Below are 24305 nucleotides of genomic sequence, written 5' to 3'. Positions count from 1 at the left end.
CAAAATGGGGACAATGATAATAGTTATATATTTAGTAATTAGTACTTTAGGATTAAATTATATGATACATATGAAGCCCTCAGAAAAGTGTCCATCTCATAATAACTGCTCCGTAACATTACAGATTATTATTATTATGTATTGCTAATAATTTACAAAAGTTAGGAGGTAAAAAGTCATTAACAGTAAGTTTGTAATTATGTGTGCTTTCATATACAATTATACTACAAAGCAATAAAGGAGAAAAAAGACTGAGTAAAACATAAACTCACTATTTTGTAGAAGGGGAGTCAATGATTTCCAGATGAGAGGTGGAGTTTCATTTTGGTCTTCTTCCTCTTTGAGAGCAAGGATGTTATCCTCATTACAGTTCACCTCACATGAGCAGTTACCCATAAACAGCCTGTCTGAGGATGTCAAATGCTAAGAATAAAGATTAGTGAGCAGAATAAGAAATGATGAATCAGGAAACTAAAAAAAAAAGATGAAATTGGATAGATAAATGCAACTTATGTTTACTCAAGAAAAAAGGAAAAGCAAGAAATTTATCCATTAATAGGAAAACGCAATATCTGAAAATGGGAAATAGTAGATATTGGTGACACAATGTGGTCAATGACCAATGTGGAAAATAGATTACAATCACACAAATGACTGGTGTATTACAATCATGCAAAGGAGCAAAAGCATTATAATACAACAGCACAGAGTTAGGTTGTGAGTTGCTCAAAGAAAAGGGAAAAACATCATGAAGCTATTAAAGGCAAAAGGGATAAAGTAAAAAAAGCATCAATTAAAAACATTTAAAAAATTTTAAATTCCAGTAGGAAAAAAGGTTGATCATGCAGTGGCAGGCCAGCATTAGAAAGTCATATGTTAGCACAATTACTATATAAGTTCAATTAAATAAATAAACATATAAACTAATACCATAGTCTAAAGTAGGACACAGTAATACAAATAAATAAAGCACTGAGCATACCTTTAGGAAACTAAATTTATGTTCAATCTGGGATAAATTTGTTATTGCATATTGGCACAATGGATCTAAATTACTATAGGTATCTAATGGGCATCAAATAGGCTTCTTCAGGTTTCCTAATTTTGAATTTAAAAGTAGAATAGAGAAGAATACTTTTTTGAGATTCTATAATTGCAGCTCGAAAAGAAACATCATTTTTTTTTAAAGATGAGAACTAAGGTTACGTTAAAGAACAACTTTCATCAACTAATCCCAACAAACTATGCATTGAATTTCTAGTTTGGTTTAAAATAGGGAGACATACATAAAATATATCTTGAAGGTAAATTTGTATTTCACAATAGAAAATAAAGTACATTTTCTCCCAGTTTTTAAAAGTTGTTTCCAAGTGGTTTTAAAAACTGAGTTTTCATATTAAAACACAGTGTTCTCATTATGTGGGTTTTCATAATATGAACCTGAGAAAAAATGCTGAATGTTTTTCTGTAAAACTAACCAATAAACTTCAGAAAAGTCAAATTATTCATGCTCATCTGGTCTGCTTTTTTCAATAATTTTAAAAGGAGTTTCAGTAATTCCGTGGGTTATCTGATTTCCTTCCTTCAGATACAGTCAGATGAGAGGGCATCTCAGTCCAGTATTCCTGCCAGCCAACTTTAACATTTATCTACTCAAGGCTAATCTTATTCACCTATACTTTCACTCACTTCTTATCCTCACTGGATAATACTGAAGAAAATCCCAGATATCATAACATCTCATCTGTATGTATTTCAGTAAGTAAACATACAGAACTATTTTTTTCTTTATAAATATAACCACTATACAATTATCACACCTAAAAAAATAATTCTTTAATATCATCAATTATCTTGTCAATGTTCCCATCAAAATTTGATGAAATACAACAAAATGTAAGATATCTTAACAAATAGTACAATAAATGGACAAAGCAAAATCCATACCCAATCTGTGTATGTGTCTTAATTTTTAAAATACATTTGGTAATTAACTGAATCTTGTTTTCATATGAATTATTATCAAGTAAAATTCTTAAGTATCCATTATTATTTAATTTAAAGTCTCCATTAAGCACTACAGAAGGATTTTGACCTTAAGATTCAGTACTTGCCAATGAATTATCTCCAATGTGCTCACTTTTTTTCTATGGATAATCACCCTAACTTTTATTTGTACATGCACACAAACTGACATGGGATAATGCTACTTCTATGCCCACCACACAAAAGTACATGATGTCTTTCTAGATATTTTGCTGCCTCACTTTCTATTATACTGCCTCATGTTCCAACAACTACTGTATCTATAGTAGCAATGAATAGGTAAGGCCCTGGACTACTTTAAATCGATCACTCATCCTCTGACAGATTTAAAAAGTTGGCTAATTCACTTCAACTTAATATTTATTGAGTGCCTAATAAATGCTAGGCTCCATGATGTTATACGTACTGTTATGTGAGCAGTCAATAGGCAAGAAATGATCTCCCCTCTCATCAAGTTTACAATCTAGTCTAGTAGGAAAACTGTAAAAATATGCCAAAGCAATGCCCATGTAACCTATTTCTAAAATTAGGAAATGCGATATTTAAAAAAATCCCTAACAACATTTGTTTCTCATCTGAAAAATGTGATTTTACTAAGAAAAAAAATGAGGAGAGGCAAAAAGCTCTGCATATAGGAAGCCGTTCAATTAATAGTAACGGGACTAAACGAATTAACCTAGGTTTTTTCTGGATAAGGCATTCATTACTTTTCCTGTTTAGTAACAGTTAGCTGTGTTTAAGATGGGTTAAACAACTTGTAATTAAACCTGAAGTAATCTATTAAGATAAGTTTGAAACATTAAGTCTATTTTTTCTTATTAGATAGCTTTCTTTTTTAGAGGTTTATGATTACTACTGATGATAAAGAGAAGCCAACTGGAAGGCAGAATTGTAAGCATATACACTAAGCTCAAAGAGGATATGTAAATTGCCAATCCTAAACTCATTAAAAATTGCTCTCTTTCTTTAGAAAAATATTTGTTCCAGGCTGAAAGCCCCATTATATGCAATGGAACTGAACCTTCACTTATAATTAAGGTTGGGTCAAAAGTCTAAACCAGAAATTCAAAATACACATAAATACTTGACCCGAATAAGGGAAAAAAGTCTCCAGTTAAGTGAAAGCTGTATGTTTGAAAGTTCTCAGGAGACTCAATTACTACCCTCCATTCTTTTAGGAAACATAATTCAGGAGCGGCTTAAAAGGAAGTTAAAAACATGCTAGATTCCTAAAGAATTTATATTCTCTCAGATATTCACTTATTTAGGCAAATAAATGACCAAGTGATAGAAACTGAATTGACGAAAAGAAGCAATTAAATAGTATATGAAATAATACATTGTATAATATTTTCCTACATGTGGACCATGGTCTAAATTATAAATAAAGTAAGAAGGATAATACTGGAGTATATAATTCTGTTCTGAACTTTATTTGGTTACAATAAAGGTGCGAAATTATTTATGTATTATGTCACAGTTAAAGAATGTGCAAAAATATAGGCAGATATCAGTTCCTATTTTATTTCAAACTGAACTTGAATTACCTTTGGACCTAATCCAGGGAAATTACTTTTAAAACAGCAAAGAATCTTATTTTTGAAGTGACTTTAATCTTTTGTCTTTAGTAAATTATTAGAAAACAGAGCTGTTTTTGAGAAGAAAATGTTTTTTTATATGGTTGACTTGGATCAACCACCCATAAACTCACACACACATATAAGACAATCAACAGAGACTGTCAAATATGTAGCTGCAAAGTATCAAACTAGATAGCATTTGCTTAATAAGGATAGATTTCTTGATATAATGTGGCACCCAACATACTAACATTCATTGTGAAAATACTATCACTCAAATGACAATTTAAACATTTTCTATGATTAAACTAGCCATTTTCTAATTGATATTGTTAAATATTACTATGATTATTTAATATTAGCATTATTAAATATTAGCTAATTTCTAATATTTGAGACTGACCTACTTTTGGGGGGTACTACATTAATCATTATTTCTTCTTGAGACATTTTTTTTTTCTATTCTGTCCACAACTACTTTACTGCTTCCAAGGACTTACTTTGATTCCTCATCCCATTTTTAATATATTGAAAAGGACAAATATAACAATTAAAGCATCATACTGAAAAAAATATTCTTCTGTTTTCCCACAAAAATTCTGTGTTTGCAACAGATTGAGAAGTTTCCCTCTACCTTTAACATGGAAGTAAAAACTATCTTTAGATTATAAACCATTAACATATTTTAAAAAGATTACTATGCAATTTTAGCACAAATAAGGAAAATTTAGAAGCAAAAAATATAGAATTTCTTCCTAACAAATTATTTTCCATGTTTCTTCTTGTCCTTTTTTACAGATGCATAAATTTTACACATCTACATTCATATTATACACACAATTATACTTTTATCATTTAAAGATATATAATATGCAATTATCAATGTCATATACCCTGTAAAATAAATACTGTCAATGGATATATACTATTCCAATGAGTTAATGTGCTATAATTTAACTACTCTAGTACACAGAAAAAAGGCAAGTGTGTCCATACTTAAAATACTTAGAAGCATACTTGGTATACAGTAAGTTCTACTTAGTGCTGGCTTTCATTATTAACATTATTATTGTTATCATGCTATTATATTGTAATTATCATTGTTCTTAGAGTACAGGAAAAAAATGAAACTTGAAAAGAATACAATGAGATATAAAATATTCAAATTAAATTAATATATATATATTCTTGTGAAATCCAAGGGAATCAACTAAAAAGATACTAGAAATAAAACTTTTGTAAGCTAGTTCTACAAAAAGAATCTATAAAAAAAACAGAATCTTTCTTTATGTGAACAATAACTCATTAAAAAACATAGTGGAAGAAAATCATAATTACATCTAACATTTACTGAACATTTGTTAAGTGCCAGGCACTGTTGTAAATATTTTAAATTTGCTGTATTTACTAATCTAACCTTCAAAACCACATTATGAGGTATATGATACCATATTTCATCAAATCTAAGACATCGTTGTTAAGACTTATATCATAATTTCAAAGATGTTAAAAAATGGAAAAAAATGTGCCCTAGAATCACTAAGATACAATATTATCATTCCTATTTTATAGAAGAAACTGAAAGAAGAGAGGTTAGAAAATTTGCTCAAGGTTACTCAACATAAAAGTGGAAGCACTTTAACTTTTTCTTGTTATACATAAATAAAACCATTTTTCTAAATTTACCTTGTATCCAGAAACCTTACAAAACTTAATTCTAAGGATGTGTCTATAGATCTGCTCTACATTTTCTACTTATACAGTCATAATCTGCAAACAGTGATAACTTTATTTCTCCCTTTCCCTAACTTGTACATTTATTTTTCTTACCTTCCCCACTGGCTGAATAGAAGTGGTGATTTTAGGCACCCTTATCCTGTCCTTAAACTCAAATGAAAAGATTTCACACTTAAGCATGATGTTTTCTCTATCTATTGCAGATGATCATATGTTTTTGTCTTTGTCATTCTTTTAATATGGTGAATTCATTAACTGATTTTCAGCTGTTAAATAAGCCTTGCATTCATGGAATAACCCAACTTGGTCATGGTGTATTATTCATTTTATATATCACAAGTTTAATTTGATAATATTTTGTGAAGGATTTTTAACCCTATGTTCATGAGTGAGATTGATTTACAATTTTCCTACCTCTTAATATCATTATCAGATTTTATTATTTCCAAGTCTATTTAAAAAAAAATTAGACTCACGAGTCTAATGCAAACCAGTATTAAATGTCAAAACTGGTTAATGTCCTACAGGACAGTAATATTGTAACTTTTGGGGTTATCTTTTTCTATTTCACAGAAATAATTCACATCCCTACTGGACAAAAATCTATATATTAATTAGTAACTTCATAGATTGTGGGCTTTAATCAGTAAATAGTAAGTTTATAAGTAATAAGTTAAAGTTTATTTCCTAGAGAATAAATGCTCCTTGAGTGGGCTTTTCAGCAATACTCCAGAATAACATTGAAAGGACGTGTAGTCAGTCATCCTTCCCAAAACATTTTCAAAAGAAATGTCAATTATATGTAACAGAATGTAGGTACTAACCTCACAAAATGAGTTCCCTCTTCTGTTTTCTTGAAAGGTTTCTGTATGAAGGAATCATAATGATGTCTTCCTATTAAGATTTCTGGGACTGATTATTTGTGCCTTCATTTTTTTTTTTTTTTTTTTTTTTGCGGTACGCGGGCCTCTCACTGTCGTGGCCTCTCCCGTTGCGGAGCATAGGCTCCGGCTGCGCAGGCTCGGCGGCCATGGCTCACGGGCCCAGTCGCTCCGCGGCATGTGGGATCTTCCCGGACCGGGGCATGAACCCGCGTCCCCTGCATCGGCAGGCGGACTCTCAACCACTGCGCCACCAGGGAAGCCCTGCCTTCATTCGTTTTATCTCTATCAGTGTTGCCATGGATTATCGAGTTTAATCATTTCTGAGAACCACTTCTCTGTCTTATGTTCATATTCTATTTAATTGATTTTAAACTTTATTATTTGTTTCTTTGGGTTAAATTTCTATTCTTTAATTTATGATTATTGCTTAACTCATTGATTTTTTTGCCATTCTCCTTATATTATATGTATACATATTTGAGGCTATAAATTTCATTGGAAACACTGCTTTAATGTTATTTCACAATTTTGATATGTCAAATTTTTCATTAGCAATTTATTCAAAACATTACTAATTTCACTTGGGGTTTATTCTTTGTGCCATGAGTTATTTAGAAATCTGTTTAATTTCCACATATTTATAAATTTTCTAGCTATCTTTTTTTATTGTGATTAAAGATAAGTAACATAAAATTTACCATCTTAACCATCTTTAAATGTGTTGTACAGTAGTGTTAAATATATGCACCTTGTTGTGTAACATATCTCTAGAACCTTTTCACCTTGCAAAACGGAAACTCTGTACGCACTGAACAATCCTGCTTTCCTCCTCTACCCCCAGTCCCTGACATCCAACATTCTACTTTTTGTTTCTATAAGTTTGTGTACTTTAGATAGCTCACATAAGTGGAATCATGCAGCATTTGTCTTTTTGTGACTAGCTTATTTCATGTAGTATAATGTCCTCAAGGCTCATCCATGTTATTCATATGACGGAATTTCCTTCTTTTTTAAAGGCTGAATAATATTCCATCGTATGTATATACCAATTTTTGTTATCTGTTCATCTGTTGATGAACATTTAGGTTGTTCCCACATCTGAACTACTGTGAATAATGCTACAATGAATGCAGGAGTGCAAATTTCTTTTTAAGGTCCTGATTTTAATTATTTTGGATAGATACTCAGATGTTGGATTGCTGGGCATATGGTAGGTCTATTTTTAATACTTTGAGGAAACTCAATACTTTCTTACATAGCTGCTGCACCATTTTACATGCCCAGCAAGAGTGCACAAAAGTTACAATTTCCTTGCATCGTCACCAACATTTGGTATTCTTTCTGTTTTTTTGATAGTGGCTATCCTAATGGATGTGAATTGATATTTCATTGCAGTTTTTATTTGCATATCTTTGATAACTAGTGATGAGGAGCATTTTTTCATCTGTTTACCATTTGTAGATCTTCTTTGGAGAGATGTCTATTTAAGTCCTTGCCATTATTTAAATTGGATTATTCTTATTGTTACTGTTGAGTTGTAGGTGTTTTTATATATTCTGAATACTGGTATGGTTTGCAAATATTTTCCCCCATACTGTGGCTTGTATTCTGTTGACTGATTCCATTGCTGTGCAAGTTTTTAAGTCTAATGTTGTCCTATTTGTTTCATATTCTTGCTTTTGTTGCCCATGCTTTTGGTATCATATCCAAGAAATCATTGCCAAATGCAATGTGATGAAGCTTTTCCCCCTATGTTTGCTCTAGGAATTTTATAGTTTCAGGTCTTATGTTTAGGCATTTAATCCATCTTGAGTTCATTTCTGAATATGGTATAAGGTAAGGGTCCAAATTCATTCTTTGGCATGTGGATATCTAGTTTTCCTAGCGCCATTTGTTGAAATACCATGCTTTCCTCATTGAGTAGCCTTATCATTCATGTTGAAGATCATTTAACCATTAATATGAGGGTTTATTTCTGGGCTCTCTATTCTGTTCCATTGGTTTACATGTCTGTCTTTATGACATCACCATACTGTTTTAATTACTGTAGCTTCATAATATGTTTTGAAACCAGGAAGTGTAAAGCCTCCAGCATTGTTTTGCATTCTCAAGATTGCTTTGGCTATTGGAGTTCTCTGAGATTCCATAGGAATAGTACTTTCCACTTCTGAAAAATAAATGCCATTGGGATTTTGATAGGAATTGCACTGAATCTGTGGATTGCTCTGGGTAGTAAGGGTAATTTAACAATATTAGTTTTCTAACCTATGAACATGAGATGTTTTCCCATTTATTTGTATCTTTAATTATTTTCAGCAATGCTTTGTAGTTCTCAGTGTATAAATCTTCCATCTACTTGTTAAGTTTATTCCTAAGTATTGGGTTGGCCAAAAAGTTCGTTTGGGCTTTTTCTGTAATATCTTAAGGAAAAACCTGAATGAACTTTTTGGCCAATACAATATTTTATTCTTTTTGAGGCTATTGTAAACAGGACTGTTTTCTTAATTTCCTTTTCAGATTGTTTGTTGTTGGTGTTTAAAAGTGCAACTGAACTTGTGTGTTGATTTTGTATCTTGCAACTTTGCTGAATTTGTTCATTAGTTCTAATAATACTTTTGTGGAATCAAGGTTTTCTGCATATAAGATCATATTATCTGCCAACAGAGAAAGTTTTACTTCTTCCTTTCTGATTTGAATGCCTTTTATTTTTTCTTGACTAACTTCTCTGGTTAGGACTTCTAGTACCACATTGAACAGAAGAGGTGAGACAGGGCATGCTTGTCTTTTTCCTAATCTTAGAGGGAAAGCTTTCCGGTTTTTTTTTTTATCATTGAGTATGAAGACAGCTGTGGGCTTTCACCTATGGTCTTTATTATGTTGTGGTAATTTCCTTCTCTTCCTAGTTTGTTCAGTGCCTTCATCATGAAAAGGGTTGAATTTTGTCAAATGCTTTTTCTGCATCAATTAAGATAATCATGTAGTTTTTGTCCTTCTGTTAATGTGGTATATAATATAGACTGATTTTCATGTGCTGAGCCACCATTGCATTCCATGAATAAATCTCACTTGGTCATGGTATATAATTCTTTTAATGTATTATTGAGTTCAGTTTGCTGGTAGTTTGTTGAGGATTTTTGCATCAACATTCATCAGGGATATTGACTTATAGTCTCCTTTTCTTACAATATCATTACCTGATTTTCTTTTCTTGCAGTATCTTTGCCAGGGTATTGCTGGCCTCATAAAATAAGCTTGGAAATATTCCCTCCTGTTCACTTTTTTGGAAGAGTTTGAGAAAAATTGGTGTTAATTCTTTAAATGTTTGGTATAATTCTTCAGTGACACCACTAGTCCTGTGCTTTTCTTTGTTGGGAAGTTTTTGATTACTGATCCAATATCCTTACTAGTTATAGGCGTGCTTAGATTTTAAATTTCTTCATGATTCAGTCCTGATAGGTCATTTATTTCTAGAAATTTATCTATTATTTGTAGGTTTTCCAATTTTTTGGCATATAATTGTTCATAGTAGTCTCATACTTATTATTTCTGTGATACCAGTTGCAATGTACTTCTACTATCTTTGATGTTTGTTATTTCAGTCTTCTATTCTTCTTAGTCTAGCTAAAGATTTGTCATTTTTGTTGATGTTTTCCAATAATGAACTCTTAGTTTTGCTGTTTTTTTCTATCATTCTTCTGTTCTTTACTGTGTTTATTTCTGCTTTAACCTTTATTATTTCCTTCCGTTAACTTTGGGTTTAGTGTGTTCTTCTTTTTCTAGTTCCTTGAGGTGTAAAGTTAGGTTGCTGATTTGAAATCTTTCTTTTTTTTTTTTTCCCAATCATCTAAAAAATTTTCTTTAGGTAACATCAGTTTAAAACATTATATAAGTTTCATGTGTACAACATTATATTTCTACTTCTGTATACAATACCGTGTGCCCACCAGCAAGAATTTAGTTTCCATTCCTCACCATACAGTTGAGCTCCTTCACCCATTTCACCCTCTCCCCCAACTCTTTCCCCTCTGGTTGCCACTACTCTTCTCTGTATCTAGGTGTTTGTTTTTGTTTTGTTTAATTTGTTCATTTATTTTATTTTACTATTGAAAAAATATTATTTCACATATGAGTGAAATCATATGGTATTTGTCTTTTTACATCTGACTTAATTCACTTAGCACGATACCCTCAAGGCCCACCCATGTTGTTGTAAGTGGCAATGTTAAACCAGGCAGTTACCTAGATATGAGCATAGAAAGGGGGGCACAGGCCAAATTGCAGGAAACCATACAACCTGTAAACAATGGGGGTGCTTGGGCAGAAAAAGAAAAGCAGGAACCTCCAGACTGACAGGAAACCACATATTTTGGGATGATAGTGTCCTAGAGGCAAAGAAAGGTGGGAAAAGTTGGGAATCTCCAGTGTCTGAATATAAGCTTTTGCTCATTATGCACTCATTACAATAAAATTAGCCTTGCAGATAAGAAGCTTCCATCATGCATTGATATCATGACATCCCTCCTCCCCTTGGAAGATGGAGCTGGGATGAAAATCAGGGAGTATGACCCCCACACCCCTCCCCCCAATGAATATTCCACCCCTTCATTTCTATGGCCCATATAACTGGCTTGCCAAAGAAACTTGGGGCAGCTACTGACCTGAAACTGCCCGCTCTCCCCTTGAGAGTGTACTATCACTTAAATTAATCCTCGCTTTATCTTCTTGACCTCCCTGTCTTGTCTCTGAATACTTTCTGTGATGAGACAAGAACCTACACTCCGTTGTCAGCAAGATGTAGTATATATACCACATCTTCTTTATCCATTCATCCACTGATAAGCACTTAGACTCTTTCCATTTCTTGGCTGTCGTAAATAATGCTGCTATGAACATACAAATGTGTATATCTTTTTGAATTACTGTTTTTGTATTCTTTGGGTAAATATCAGCATAGAATAGCTGGATCATAAGATAGATCTATTCTTAATTTTTGGAGAAATCTCCATACTGTTTTCCATGGTGACTGTACCAATTTACATTTTTACCTATGGTGTATGAGGATTCCCTTTTCTTTACATCCTTGCCAAGACTTGTTATTTCTTGCCTTTATGATAATAGCTATTGTAACAAGTGTGAGATAATATCTCACTGTGGATTTGATTTGCATTTCCCTAATAATTAGTGACATTAAACATCTTTTCATGTGCCTGTTGGACATCTGTATGTCTTCTTTGGAAAAACATTCAGCTCCACTGCCCATTTTTTGATTGGATTGTTTTGTTTTTGTTGTTGAGATCTATTCATACAGATCTGTTCTTTATATATTTTTGGATACTAATGGCTTATCAGATATATGATTTGCAAACATCTTCTCCCATTCAGTAGGTTGTCCTTTTGTTTTGTTAAACGTTTCCTTTACCATGCAGGAGCTTTTTAATTTGCAGTCCAATTTGTTTATTTTTGCTTTTGTTTTCGTCGCCTGAGGAGATATATCCAGAAAAATATTTTTCAGACTGATGTAAAAAAGCACACTGCATGTGTTTACTTCGAGTTTTATGTTTTCATGTCTTACCTTCAAGTTTTTAACACATTTTGAGTTGATTTTTGTGTACGGTGTGAGATAATATTCTATTTTCATTTTTTGCATGTGGTTGTCCAATTTTCCCAACACCATTTATTAAAAAGACTATACTTTCTACATTGTTCTTTGCTTCTTTGTCATAAATTAATTGTCCATATACATGTGGACTTTATTTCTGGGTTCTCAATTCTGTTCCACTGATCTATATATCTGTTTTTTTCTGCTAATCCCATGCTGTTTTGATTACTACAACTTTGTAATATAGTTTGAAGACAGGGCATGTGATACCTTCAGCTTTGTTCTTTTTTCTCAGTATTGCTTTGGCTATTCAGAGTCTTTTGTGGTTCCATTCAAATTTTAGAATTTTTTGTTCTGTTTTTGTGAAAAATGTCCTTGGGATTTTGATAGGGATTGCACTGAATCTGTATACCATTTTAAGTAATATAGACATTTTAAGAAGTTAATTCTTCCACACCATGAACATGGAATATTGTTCCATTTCTTTATGTCTTCTTCAGTTTCTTTCAACAATGTCTTACAGTTTGCAGTGTGCAGGTCTTTCACCTCCCTGATTAAATTTATTCCTATGTACTTTATTCTTTTTGTTGCAATTCTAAATGAGATTTTCATAAATTCTCTTTCTGCTAGCTCACTGTTAGCATATAGAAACAATGGACTTTGCACGTTAATTTGTATCCTGCAGCTTTACTGTATCTGTTACTATTTCTAATAGTTGTTTGGTATAGAATTTTCTATATATAAAGATCATGCTATCCACAAATAGTGACAGTTTTGCTTCTTCCTTTTCAATTTAGATGACTTTCATTTCTTTTTCCCATCTAATTGCTCTAGTTAAGACTTCCAATACTATGTTGAATAAGAGTGGTGAGAGTGGGCATCCTTGTTTTATTCTTGATCTTAGAGGGACAGCTTGCAGTTTTGCATCATTAAGTATGATATTAGCTGTGGATTTGTCATAGATGGCCTTTATTATGTTGAGGTAGGGTCCTTCTATACCCATTTTCTTGAGAGTTTTTATATAAATCGATGTTGAATCTTGTCAAATACTTTTTCTGCATCTACTGAGGTGATCATATGGTTTTTATTCTTCAATTTGTTAATGTAGTATATCCCATTGATTGACTTGTGGATATTGAAAAATCCTTGCATTCCTCGGATAAATCACACTTGTTCATGGTGTATGACCCTTTTAATGTATTGGTGTATTCAGTTTGCTAGTTGAGGGTTTTTGCATCTATGTTCAGCAGAGATATTGGCTTGTAATTTTCTTTTTTTGTGTTGTGCTTGCCTAGTTTTGGTATCAAAGTAATGTTGTTCTCTTAAGATGTGTTAGAAAGCATTCCCTCCTATTCAACTTTATGGAAGAGTTTGAGAAGGATAGGTATTACATCTTTGAATGTTTGGTAGAATTTACCTGTAAAGCTATCTGGTCTTGTACTTTTGTTTTCTGAGGGGTTTTTGATTACTATTTCAATCTCTTTACTAGTGATCAGACTATTCAGATTTTCTATTTCTTCATGATTTATCTTGGAAGGTTATATGATTCCAAGAATTCGTCCATTTCTTTTATGTTGTCCAATTTGTTGACATATAGCTGTTCATAATATTCTCTTTTATTACTTTGTATTTGAGTATCCATTGCTATTTCCCCCCTTTCTGATTTTATTTATCAGAGACTCCTGTCTTTTTTTCTTAGTGAGTCTAGCTAAAGGTTGTCAATTATTTTTATTTTTTCAAAGAACAAGCTCAGTTTCATTTCTCTTTTCTATTGTCTTTTTAGTCTCTATTTCATTTATTTCCACTCTAATCTTTATTATTTCCTTCCTTCTACTGAATTTGGGCTTCATTTGTTCTTCTTTTTCTATTTCCTTTAGATGTAAGATTAGATTATTTTATTTGAGATTTTTCTTGTTTTTTGAGGTAGGCTTGTATTGCTAAAAACTTCCCTCTTACAACTGTTATTGCTGCATACCATGTAAGTAGCATGTTGTATTTTTATTTTCATTTGTCTTCAGATTTTTAAAAAAAATTCTCCTTTGATTTCTTCATTGACCCAATAGTTGTTCAGTAGTATATTGTTTAGTCTTCATATTGTTGTGATTATTCCAGCTCTCTTCTTGAGGTTGATTTCAGTTTCATATCATTGTGACCAAAAAAGATGCTTGATATGACTTCAGCCTTTAATGTATTGAGACTTGTTTCATGTCGAACATATGATCTATTCTTGAGAACGTTCCATGTGCACTTAGGAATGTGTATTTTGCTGCATTTAGATCCAATGTTCTGTACAAATCTATCAAATCTATCCAGCCTAATGTTTCATTTAAGGCCATTGTTTCCTTGTTGACTTTCTTTCTGGATGATCTATCCATTGATGTATGTGGGGTGTTAATATCCCATACTATTATTGTGATGTCAATTTCTCCCTTTAGGTCTGTTAATAATTGCTTTATATATTTTAGTGTTCTTATGCTTTTTTTGTCTCAATTATCCCTTTTTATGTTGTGAATTTGTTACCAAATTTAAGTAGCTATAGTTATTTTTACTGCTTGCTTCCCCCTTCAACCTTTATGCTATATTAAAGTGTTTAAAAACCTATTCTGATACAGAGTCGCAATTTTCTGACTCTATCACTTTACTCAAAGTTTTGTGTACTTTTGCCTTTTTGTTTCTGGTAGAAGAGCTTCTTCCAACATTTCTTGTAAGGCAGATCTAGTGTTGATGAACTTCCTCAGCTTTTATTTGTCTGAGAAAGACTATTTCTTCTTCATATCTGAATTAAAACTGCAAGATAGAGGATTCCTGGTGGACCAATTTTTATTTTTCAGTATTTTGAGAATGTCATTCCACTCCCTCCTGGCCTGTAGAGTTTCTGCTGACATATGTGCTAACCTTACAAGGGTTCCTTTTTAAGTTACCATCTTTTTTCCCCTTGGCTGCCTTTAAAATTCTTTCTCATTGACTTCTGACAATTTTAATATACTGTATCTTAGAGAATGTCTTTTTGTGTTGAGGTAGCTAGGTATTTTCTTAGTTTCATGGACTTTTATATCCAGTTCCTTTTCAGGTTTGGGAATTTCTCAGTTATTAAAAAACAGCAACAACAAAAACTGTCTTATCCTTCTGGGATGCCTATGACCTTATGGTGCCCTTCCTAGAAGAGTCAGATAGCTTTTGTAGAATTTCCTCACTTTTTAAAAGATCTTAATTGTCTTTCCTCTTCTACTTGTATCATTTCTGTAGTTCTGCCACTGAGCTCACTAATTCTCACTTGCATGGCCTGCTCTACTTCTAATGCTTTCTAATGCATTCTTCATCTTGTTTATTGAGTTTTCCAGCTCCAGACTTTCGTTTTGGTTCTTTTTTAGACTTTCAATCTCTTCGGTAAACTATTTCTTCCGTTCATTAATTTTACTCCTAAACTCATGGAACTGCCTTTCTGAGTTTTCTTATAGCTTGTTGAGTTTCTTCATGACAGCTATTTTGCATTCTCTATCAGTTAGCTTGTAATATTCCATGACTTTACTTTTGGTTTCTGGAGAAGTGTCATTTTCTTTTTGTGATACAGTGTTACTGTGATGCTTTATGATACTTGATGATTTTTTACTCACTTTAAGTAGTGAATACTTTTCTTCTTTAAATAAAGCTTTTTTGCTTTTTTTTCCAATAACAGATTCAACAGGTTGGATATTACAGGTCTTTCTTTCCTCGGTAGGCAGTGCTATAGCACAAGTTTTGGTCTTCCTTACTTGGGCCGCCTCTGGTTGCGTTTTAGAGATGTCACTCTCCACCCTCCACTGCCTCCGTCATTCAGCGGTGTAGCTTAGTGCCCTTTGTTACTGCTTGTTGTTGGCGCCAGCATCTATGGCACTGGGATGGCAGGTGCTACTCCTGTGTTGGGGATCTCCTGAGTCACAGACTCCACTGCTGCAGAGGGAGGGAGTTAGATGGGGGTTGCTGGGGTTGTCAGTGCCTCTGTTGTGTCTTGAGTTTCTGAGTTTGTGGCTGCCACTGTTGAAGGTGGGGAGCAGGAAGGCCTAAGTCATGGTTGTATCGGCTGGAGAGATGGAGTCACAGGCCCTGAACCACTTTTGCCCAATTACCTGTGGCCACAAGTACTGCTGTGGCCAGGAGGACAGAGTTGTGTGTGCTACTCCTCTGTTGCTACTGGGTTCGCTAGGGCTGCAGGTTCAGCTATAGTGGCTGAGGATCCAGGATAAGAGGCATTGCCTCTGCTGTTCCCTTGGTTTTGCCTCCCCAATGTACTGGAGTCCACCCACCTTTAAATGTACAGATGTGTGAAAATTCTGCAGTGTTCTGGTGTGTTTGGCAGAACCACCTTTGCTGACTTGTGGATGTTTTACTGGTTGCAGATTAAAGGGGAGCAACAAAGGGGGTGTCTCACCCGGCCATGATGCTAACATCACTCTGTCTTTGTTTTTAATGTATGTGTTTACCACTATACATTTCCCTCTTGGTACTGCTTTTGTTGCATTTCATAATTTTTGGTACGTTCTGTTTTCACTCTCATTTGTCGCAAGATATTTTCTAATTTCTCTTGAGTGTGTGTGTGTGTGTGTGTGTGTGTGTATGTATGTTTTAACCCATGGGTTGTTCAAGAGTGTATTGTTTAATTTCAACATGTTTGTGAATTTTCCAGTTTTGTTATTGATCTCAAGTTTCATACCATTCTGGTTGGAAAAGATATTTGGTATGATTTCAATCTTCTTAAATTTGTTAAGAAGTGTTTTGTGGCCTAACAAGTGATCTATCCTGGAGAATGTTCCTTGTATGTTTGAGAAGAATGTATAATTTATTGTTGTTGGGTGGAGTGTTATTTTAATGTCTATCAGGTCCAATTAGTCTACAGTATAGGTCAAGTCCTCTGTTTCCTACAGTATAGGTCAAGACCTTTAATCTGGTTGATTTCTACATTATTGAAAGTGAGAGACTGAAATCTCTACCATCATTGTGTTACTGTCTATTTCTCATTTCAATTCTGTCACTGTTTGCTTCATGTATTTGGGTGCTCTGCTGTTAGGTGTATATATATTTATAGTTGTCATAACGTCCTGGTGAGCTGCTGTTTTATCATTATAAAATGTTCTTCTTTGTCTCTTTTGACAGTTTTTGACTTAAAAATCTATTTATCTGATATAAGTATGGCCACTCCTGCTCTCTTTTAGTTATCATTTTCATTGAATACCTTTTTTCATCCTTGCACATTCAGCCTACGGATAACCTTAGATTTAAAGTGTATCTCTTATAAAGGGCATATTGTTGTTGTTGTTGTTTTCAATACATTTAACCACTCTATGTCATTTGGTTTTCCATGAGAATTGTTCCACATGTAGATGTAATTTTTGGTGTTTTGTAGATGGTGAGCTCCACATCCTCCTACTCCACCATCTTGATCTCCACCCTCCCCAATGTCATTTGATTTGGAGTTTAATCTATTTATATTTAAGGCAGTTAGTGGTAGAGAGGATTCACTATTGTCATCTTGTTAATTGTTTGTCTTCTAGTCTTCTAGTTATTTTGTCACCCTTTCCTCTTTTGCAGTTGTCTTTTGTGTTTTTTTTTTTTTTTTTGTAGTGACACACTTTGATTCCTTTCTCCATTTCTTTTGTGCATTCTCTATAATTTTCTTTGTGGTTACTATGGGGACTGCATCAAACATCTATAACAATCTACTTTAAACTGATAACAACTTAACATTAATCACATATAAAACTCTATTCCTTTATACTTCCTCTCTCTTACCTTATGTTACTGATGTCACAACTTATATCTTTGTATATTCTGTATCCTCTAACATAGTTTTATAGTTATAGTTACTTTTCATGATTTTACTTATAATATTCTATGCCAGAATTAGAAATAATTTACACACCACCATTACAATATTATAAAACTTTGTATACATCTATATATTTACCTTTTATTTGAGAGCTTTACATTTTCAAATGCTTTAGTGTTGCTGTCTAGTGTCTTTTTTTTTTTTTCAACTTGAAGAACTCCCTTTAGCAATACTCATAAGAAAGGCAAGTCTAGAACTCTCTCAGTGTTTCTTTAACTGGGAAGGTTTTTATTTCTTCTTCCTTTAGACTTTTCTGTATGCTTAAAATTTTCCTTAATAAAATGTTGGAGTAAAATAAAAATAAAGTTAAGAAATTTGAAAACAAAAACTTAGAAAAATTATTAAGCAGACACAACAAAGCATAATAAAGTATGTTAAGGTTTTAACACAAATGTTTTTAACTAGAGTTAAAATATTTATATCTTAAGGATAAAAATTACAGTGAAATGGATGAACCATAAGTGCTCTACCAATGAGTTCTGGCAAATGCATATCCATCATCCTGAAAGTACCTTCACTTTAATTTTTGAAGGATATTTTTTGCTGGCTACAGATTCTAGGATGATGGTTATTTTCATTTAGCACTACCAAGAATATGACTCCATTGTTTTGGATTCCCTTTTTTTCTGTTTAAAAGTTAGGTTTCATTCTAATAGTTGCTTCTTTGAATGTAGCCTTTTAAAAAAATGCATTTTGATTATTTTCAATTTTTTTCTTTGATTTTTGTTTCCAGCAGTTTTATTATCACACACCTAAATATGAATCTCTCTTTATTCCATCTGCGGTTCATAAGACTCCTTGAATCTGTACCTTAGTGTGTTTAATTAATTTTGGAAAGTTCTGAACCATTATCTTCTCAATTTGTGCACTTTACCCTTATACCTCTCCTCTTTGACACTTTACATTTTAGACCTTTCCACTATTTTTATTTCTCAACCTCTAATGTGTATTTTTCTTTGTTTCTCTCCATGCTTCATTCTGAATATTTTCTTTTGACTTCTAATTCACTGAATCACTCTTTGGATGTATCTACAGGCTTCTGGCAAGACTCTTAGCCTTTCCCTACCCAAATCCAACCACTCACAGCTCACCACCACTCTCTGGTATATGACCAAAAGAACCAGTCTTGCTACCCTAAATCTGGGTTTAAACCTGTCACCAGAGCAGCCTAAGATTCTCAGATCATGTTTATTCCATAAACTCCAATCTTCATTTCTATGGGCAATGAGGCAACTTCCCCCATCCCCTCTATTTTATATATTTGATTTGTTTATCTGTCTCATTCCATAGGATAAAAGCTCCACGAAGGAAATGATTTTTGGTTGTTCAATTCGCTATTGTATCCCCACTGAATGAACAGTGTCAGGCATATAAATGTAAGCACCAAATAAATATATTAAATGAATAAGTGGTATGTCACACCTCTTTTATGAGAAATCATCTAAGTGAAACTTTATGAAAACACCAATCAGAAACTTTATTTTTTAAAACAACACCAAGAACAAAAAGCTACACGGGAGAACACAACAACTAAGTAAATATTAAAGAAAAAAAGTCAGTCAATTAGAATTTGAAGGAAGAGAAGGAAATCAACTGTTTGGTTATTTTTATGATCCTGCCCCAAACTGATTAAATCTATCAAGGTTTAGGTTCAAAATCTCTTCTACTGCCCAGTTTGATTCATGACTTCCTGACACACTGATAAATTGTTGGTACTACTGAAATCTATGCATTAGGGACAGAAATGAGTTAAGTAGCTCTCTAAACTTGGGTGAATCTGACGCTTGATTTATTAATCTGCTCCAGTGATCATTTATGGCAGCAATGGCACAGCGGTACCTAAGGCCAAAATCTACATGAATCCCAAGTTATATCAATAAGGTTTATAGAATAAGGTTTTAAAACCTGCTGAATGCCTTGCTCCCTCCTACCAGATCAGTTTTCTGCTCTTTAGCTTGAGGGCAAAAGATGGGGAAAGGGTGGGGTGTGGTAGGAAATTTGTGCTGAACCAAATGTTCACGAATAAAAGTCATCCTTTATCTTTCTCCTTTCGTCCCTCTGTAAGGAAATATTTTTGAGGTGGTATAGAGACTGTGGCAGCATATCTCCATGGCAGGGATCTTCAAATTTATACATGCGTCTATGAGCTGTGAGAGTAAATTCCCATGCACAACATAATCAAAAGGCCAACCACCCAAATACTTTTAGTCTTTATTTATTTATTTATTGCCCCAAGATTCACTGCTTAGACTTTACTATAGGATCAACTAGATTTCAACCCACATCGTGGGTACTGTTTTCACTTAAGTTATATGGAAAGTTTTAAAGGGCTCTAGTGCATCTCTTTCTACCGAGACTACTAAAACGCTGTAGAATAACATTTAAATACTCATTTAGCACTGATGAACTCATTTGCCTCATTTTCTTAATCAAATATTTTTAAATTTAAAAATATATGCTCATTGTAAGAAGTCACATTTACAGATATATAAAGAATTAAGCTTCTCTCTGTTTTTCCCCTTCATGCTCCCTTTCCCCAAAGAAACCAATATGATCAGTCTGGTTATTATGTGCTTACATCTTACTATCCTTAATCAAATATAATTAAATATATAAGCTCCTTGTCTCCACCACTATATTTTAGAAAAACAAGATCATATCCCACACATTACTTTTCACCTTGAATCAACAATATATTATGGCCATAACTTCAGTTCAGATTAGCCAAGCTAGTGAACTGTTATTGTAATCATAATGCTGGGAATAATGATTACTCATAATAACTTCAATTTAAAATCAGAATTAGAATTATGCTGTATTCTGCCCATAATTATAGTCAATTCCATGTAGGCCTACCAGTTTTTAAAATAGAGTAGGTGCTCACAGATATTTTTTGGATTGAAGAGAAAAATAAAAGCAGAGAGATGATTTAATGTTATAAATTTTTTCAAGATATTTGATGAGGTTTCTGAAAAAAAGCAAATTAAAATGAAAGACCAAGAATGGTCCATGAAATTATGATGTCTTTAAAAGTTACAACTAGTACGAATATGAGCTTTTATAATTATATAAAATATATAATTGTCCCATGGGTTATTTCAACAAAAAACAAAATTAAGTACTAAGTGATAGTAGGGTACGTTAGTAAAATTGGAGCTAAATTTCCGTGAACCTTGTCTCTTAATGAATGCAACGGCTTTGCCAATAATTAATTTGAAATATTATTTCTCATAAAGCTGTTTGAAAAATCTAAAACAACTACATACGGAAGGAAGAGCTTCTGAACTGTTAAAAGTCTTTATTCTTCTGTTAAAGATTATGCATTTTAATATGATCTGTTGGCTGATTTATGTAAAGCTTTGTATTTTTCATTTTCTCAAGCCTGTCAGAGTAGTGATGTATGTATGGTTCATTTTAGCATCAAGTTTGCCATAAGTAATAAAGTCAGAGCCCCCAAAAGAAATTTTAATATATTTCCCCATTTTTAACCTGGAGCTTTTCATTATTCAGTTATTTTGTTTGGGATCCCATGTTTAGTTGATATAATTTTTACACTCACATAAATAAATATTTTAACTTAAAGGTAACATTTAAATAGGTTAATTATTCAATAGAAAAGTTTAAGGGTCATTATATATAAAGTGCAAATCTTAGTGATAAATTTTACACTAACAACCTCTCTAAAGGCTGTATTTTATGTTCCAGTTTGCTTGGAGCATTTTTCTCTAACAGAATAAAAGAAAAATAAACAAGAACGTGACTTTCATTAAATGGTATGCAACATGAAATGGAAGCACATCTATAAAATTTTGTAAGAAAAAAATGAAGTATGAAAATACTTCAGTATTTAATTTAAATCAGTTAAAATTTAAATCAGTTAAATTAAAAAATTCTTATTGCAGAACTAGCTGCTGTTGTAGGGGGTGTGAAGATGAAAAAAGAAGAGTCCTTAAGAAATTTACAGTCTAGTAGAAATAATAAGTCCTTAAACAACTATAACATAAGCTGCTTAAATTAATGGTCACAAGAGAGGAACAAACAAAGTATTAGGGCAGTTCATCTGGTGTGGCTAAGTGTATAAGAGTATTTGAATTCAGTCATACATCATGGACAGGATGTAAACAGTTAAAAAAGACAGATAGAATAAGCAAAGGCAAGGGAGGAAAGAAGCAGAAGGCATGGTAAGGGACTTTTCCAATGGTTCTGTATTACAAGAGCAAAGGTACACATGGGGGAATCCTGGGAGAAAGACTGAAAAAGGATGTTATGGCAACATGTCATAGCTAAACATCTTACTTATTGAGAAAACCATGTAGTGCCATTATGGATTTTTGTGCATAGAAACAAAAACTAGAAAGAAAAATCTAATATGGCAATGAAGTAGAATATGGGGAGAATAAAAGCAAGGAGTCCACTTAAAGAAGTTCTATCTTGTCCAAGAGTTTGGGCAAGATACAACTTTAACTAGAGAGATGGGCACGGAGATGGAATAGTGTACAATAGGGGTCCCCAACCCCTGGGCCATGGACCAGCACCAGTCCGTGGCCTGTTAGGAACTGGGCCACAGAGTAGGTGAGTGGTGTGCGAGTGAGTGAAGCTTCATCTGCCTCTCCCCACTGCTTCCCATCGCTCACATTACTGCCTGAACCATCACCCACACTCCCAACTGTGGAAAAACTGTCTTCCACGAAAATGGCCCTTGGTGCCAAAAAGGTTGGGGGCCGCTGGTGTACAAGACATTAAAACTAACTTATAAAGGATTAGATAACCAACTGAATGTCCATGGTAAAGAAGAGATGATTTGTTTTTTTCTGTGCCTGAGTTACTAGGGGGAAAAGAGTTGTGTTAAATAACAACAAACAAGGAAAAGGTGCACTTGGAGGGGAAAATGATTTCAAAGTTTGTACATAATGAGCTTGATATCTATTGGCAGTCATATCCAGCAGGCAGTCAGAAATAAGGATGTAGAGTTAAGGGGAAAAAAAAGATAGTAGTAGAAAGTCCAGAAAGAGAGTGCTTGAGAATTATCTGCATAGAGGCTAAAAGTAAACTTGTGGGAGAAGACACAATCTTTGTCAGAGAAAATACTGACAAAGAATAAAATGGAGCCATAAAAAGAACTTGAGGCATATATATATATATATATATATATATATATATATATATGTTGAAGGTAAGAAGCAAAGAAGCTATTGAAGAAGACAAGAAATCTTGAGAGAGTGGAAGGAAAGTCAGAATAGTACAATGACATATACACATTATAGGAAAAAATTTTGAGGAGATGGTAGTCAATATTATCAGGAAAAATGATTAACAATTATGAAGACAGAAAAGACCAACATCAAAGTAATTGAGGTCAAGCTAGATTGCAAATGTGTTATAAAGTGAGTAGAAACTAAAGGAATTTAGGGAATGGATACAGACGGATTTTCAGAGTGGTATTCAAAGTATACATTTGAGGTCTCACTATTATTTGGGGTAGAGTGTTAATTAATTTGTTAATATGAGTTTAAGATAACAATGTGAATTTGATAAAACATGTGGAAGAGTATCTATCATTTTTGCCCTCTAGCATTTATTCATCTTTCTTTTGTTAATTATACTTTGTTTTCCCTCTATAGAATCCCTTTCTCTACTACCTGCGTGGGCTCAGGAGTAAAGCTGGTGACTTGGCCAATGCTTTACCCAATCCATTGAGATGTAATAGAATTTCTGGGAAATGAACTCTTATTTATTTCCTGATTCACTCTCAGAATGTCGTCTCAAAGCCTAATATTAAAAAGAAAAAAAAAAGTCCTAAAGGAGGCAACATTTAACTGATTAAGTTAGAACGATGAACATTAAAAAGGATGTCTTAAGCACATATACATATACATATATACATAAAACTCTGATGAAAGAAATCAAAGAAGAATGTAATAAATAGATATTCCATGGTCTTGGATAGTAGGATTCAATATTGTTAAGATGTCAGTTCTTTCCAACTTGATCTATAGATTCAATGTGGTCCCATTCAAAATCTTAGCAAGTTATTTTGTGGATATCAAAAAACTGACTCTAATGTTTATATGGAAAGGTAAAAGACCTAGAATAGTCACCACAGTATTGAAGGAGAAGAACAAAGTCAGAATCTGACATTATCTGACTTGAAGACATACTATAAAGCTACAGTAATTAAGACTTTGCGGTATTGGCAAGAGAATAGGCAAACAAATCAATGGAACAGAATAGAGAGCTCAAAAATAGGTCCACACAAATACAGACAAAGGAGCAAGGCAATATAATGGAGAAAATATAGTCTTTTCAACAAATGGTGCTAGAACCATTAGATACGCACACATTAAAAAAATGAATGCAGACACAAACCTAATACCCCTTCACAAAAATTAAGTCAAAATGGATAACAGACCCAATTGTAAAATGCAAAGCCATAAAAATCCTAGAAGATAAAATAGGAGAAAACCTAGATGACCTTGGGTTTGGTGATGACTTTTAGATACAACACCAAAGGCATGATCCAGGAAAAAAATAATTAATAAGCTGGGCTTCATTAAAATTAAAAACTTCTGCTCTGTGAAAGACACTGGAAAAAGAAT

At 33.1% G+C, this 24305-nt stretch overlaps 1 protein-coding gene across 5 annotated transcripts in view; it reads right to left on the bottom strand.

Moving 5' to 3' along the window:
• Positions 1-24305, bottom strand: part of DPH6 (diphthamine biosynthesis 6) — a 465669-nt gene that overhangs the window by 262099 nt on the left and 179265 nt on the right. For all 5 annotated transcript variants that reach the window (XM_032623457.1, XM_032623458.1, XM_032623459.1 and 2 more), the window contains one exon: positions 273-423. In XM_032623457.1, coding sequence (XP_032479348.1) covers positions 273-423 — 151 coding nt within the window. The remainder of the gene's footprint in view (positions 1-272; positions 424-24305) is intronic.

This window comes from Phocoena sinus, chromosome 2 (genome assembly GCF_008692025.1).
Source record: "Phocoena sinus isolate mPhoSin1 chromosome 2, mPhoSin1.pri, whole genome shotgun sequence".
In the NCBI taxonomy this organism is placed as follows: domain Eukaryota; kingdom Metazoa; phylum Chordata; class Mammalia; order Artiodactyla; family Phocoenidae; genus Phocoena; species Phocoena sinus.
The sequence above is the reverse complement of the archived record's forward strand: the minus strand, read 5'-3'. Positions and strand labels throughout refer to the sequence as shown.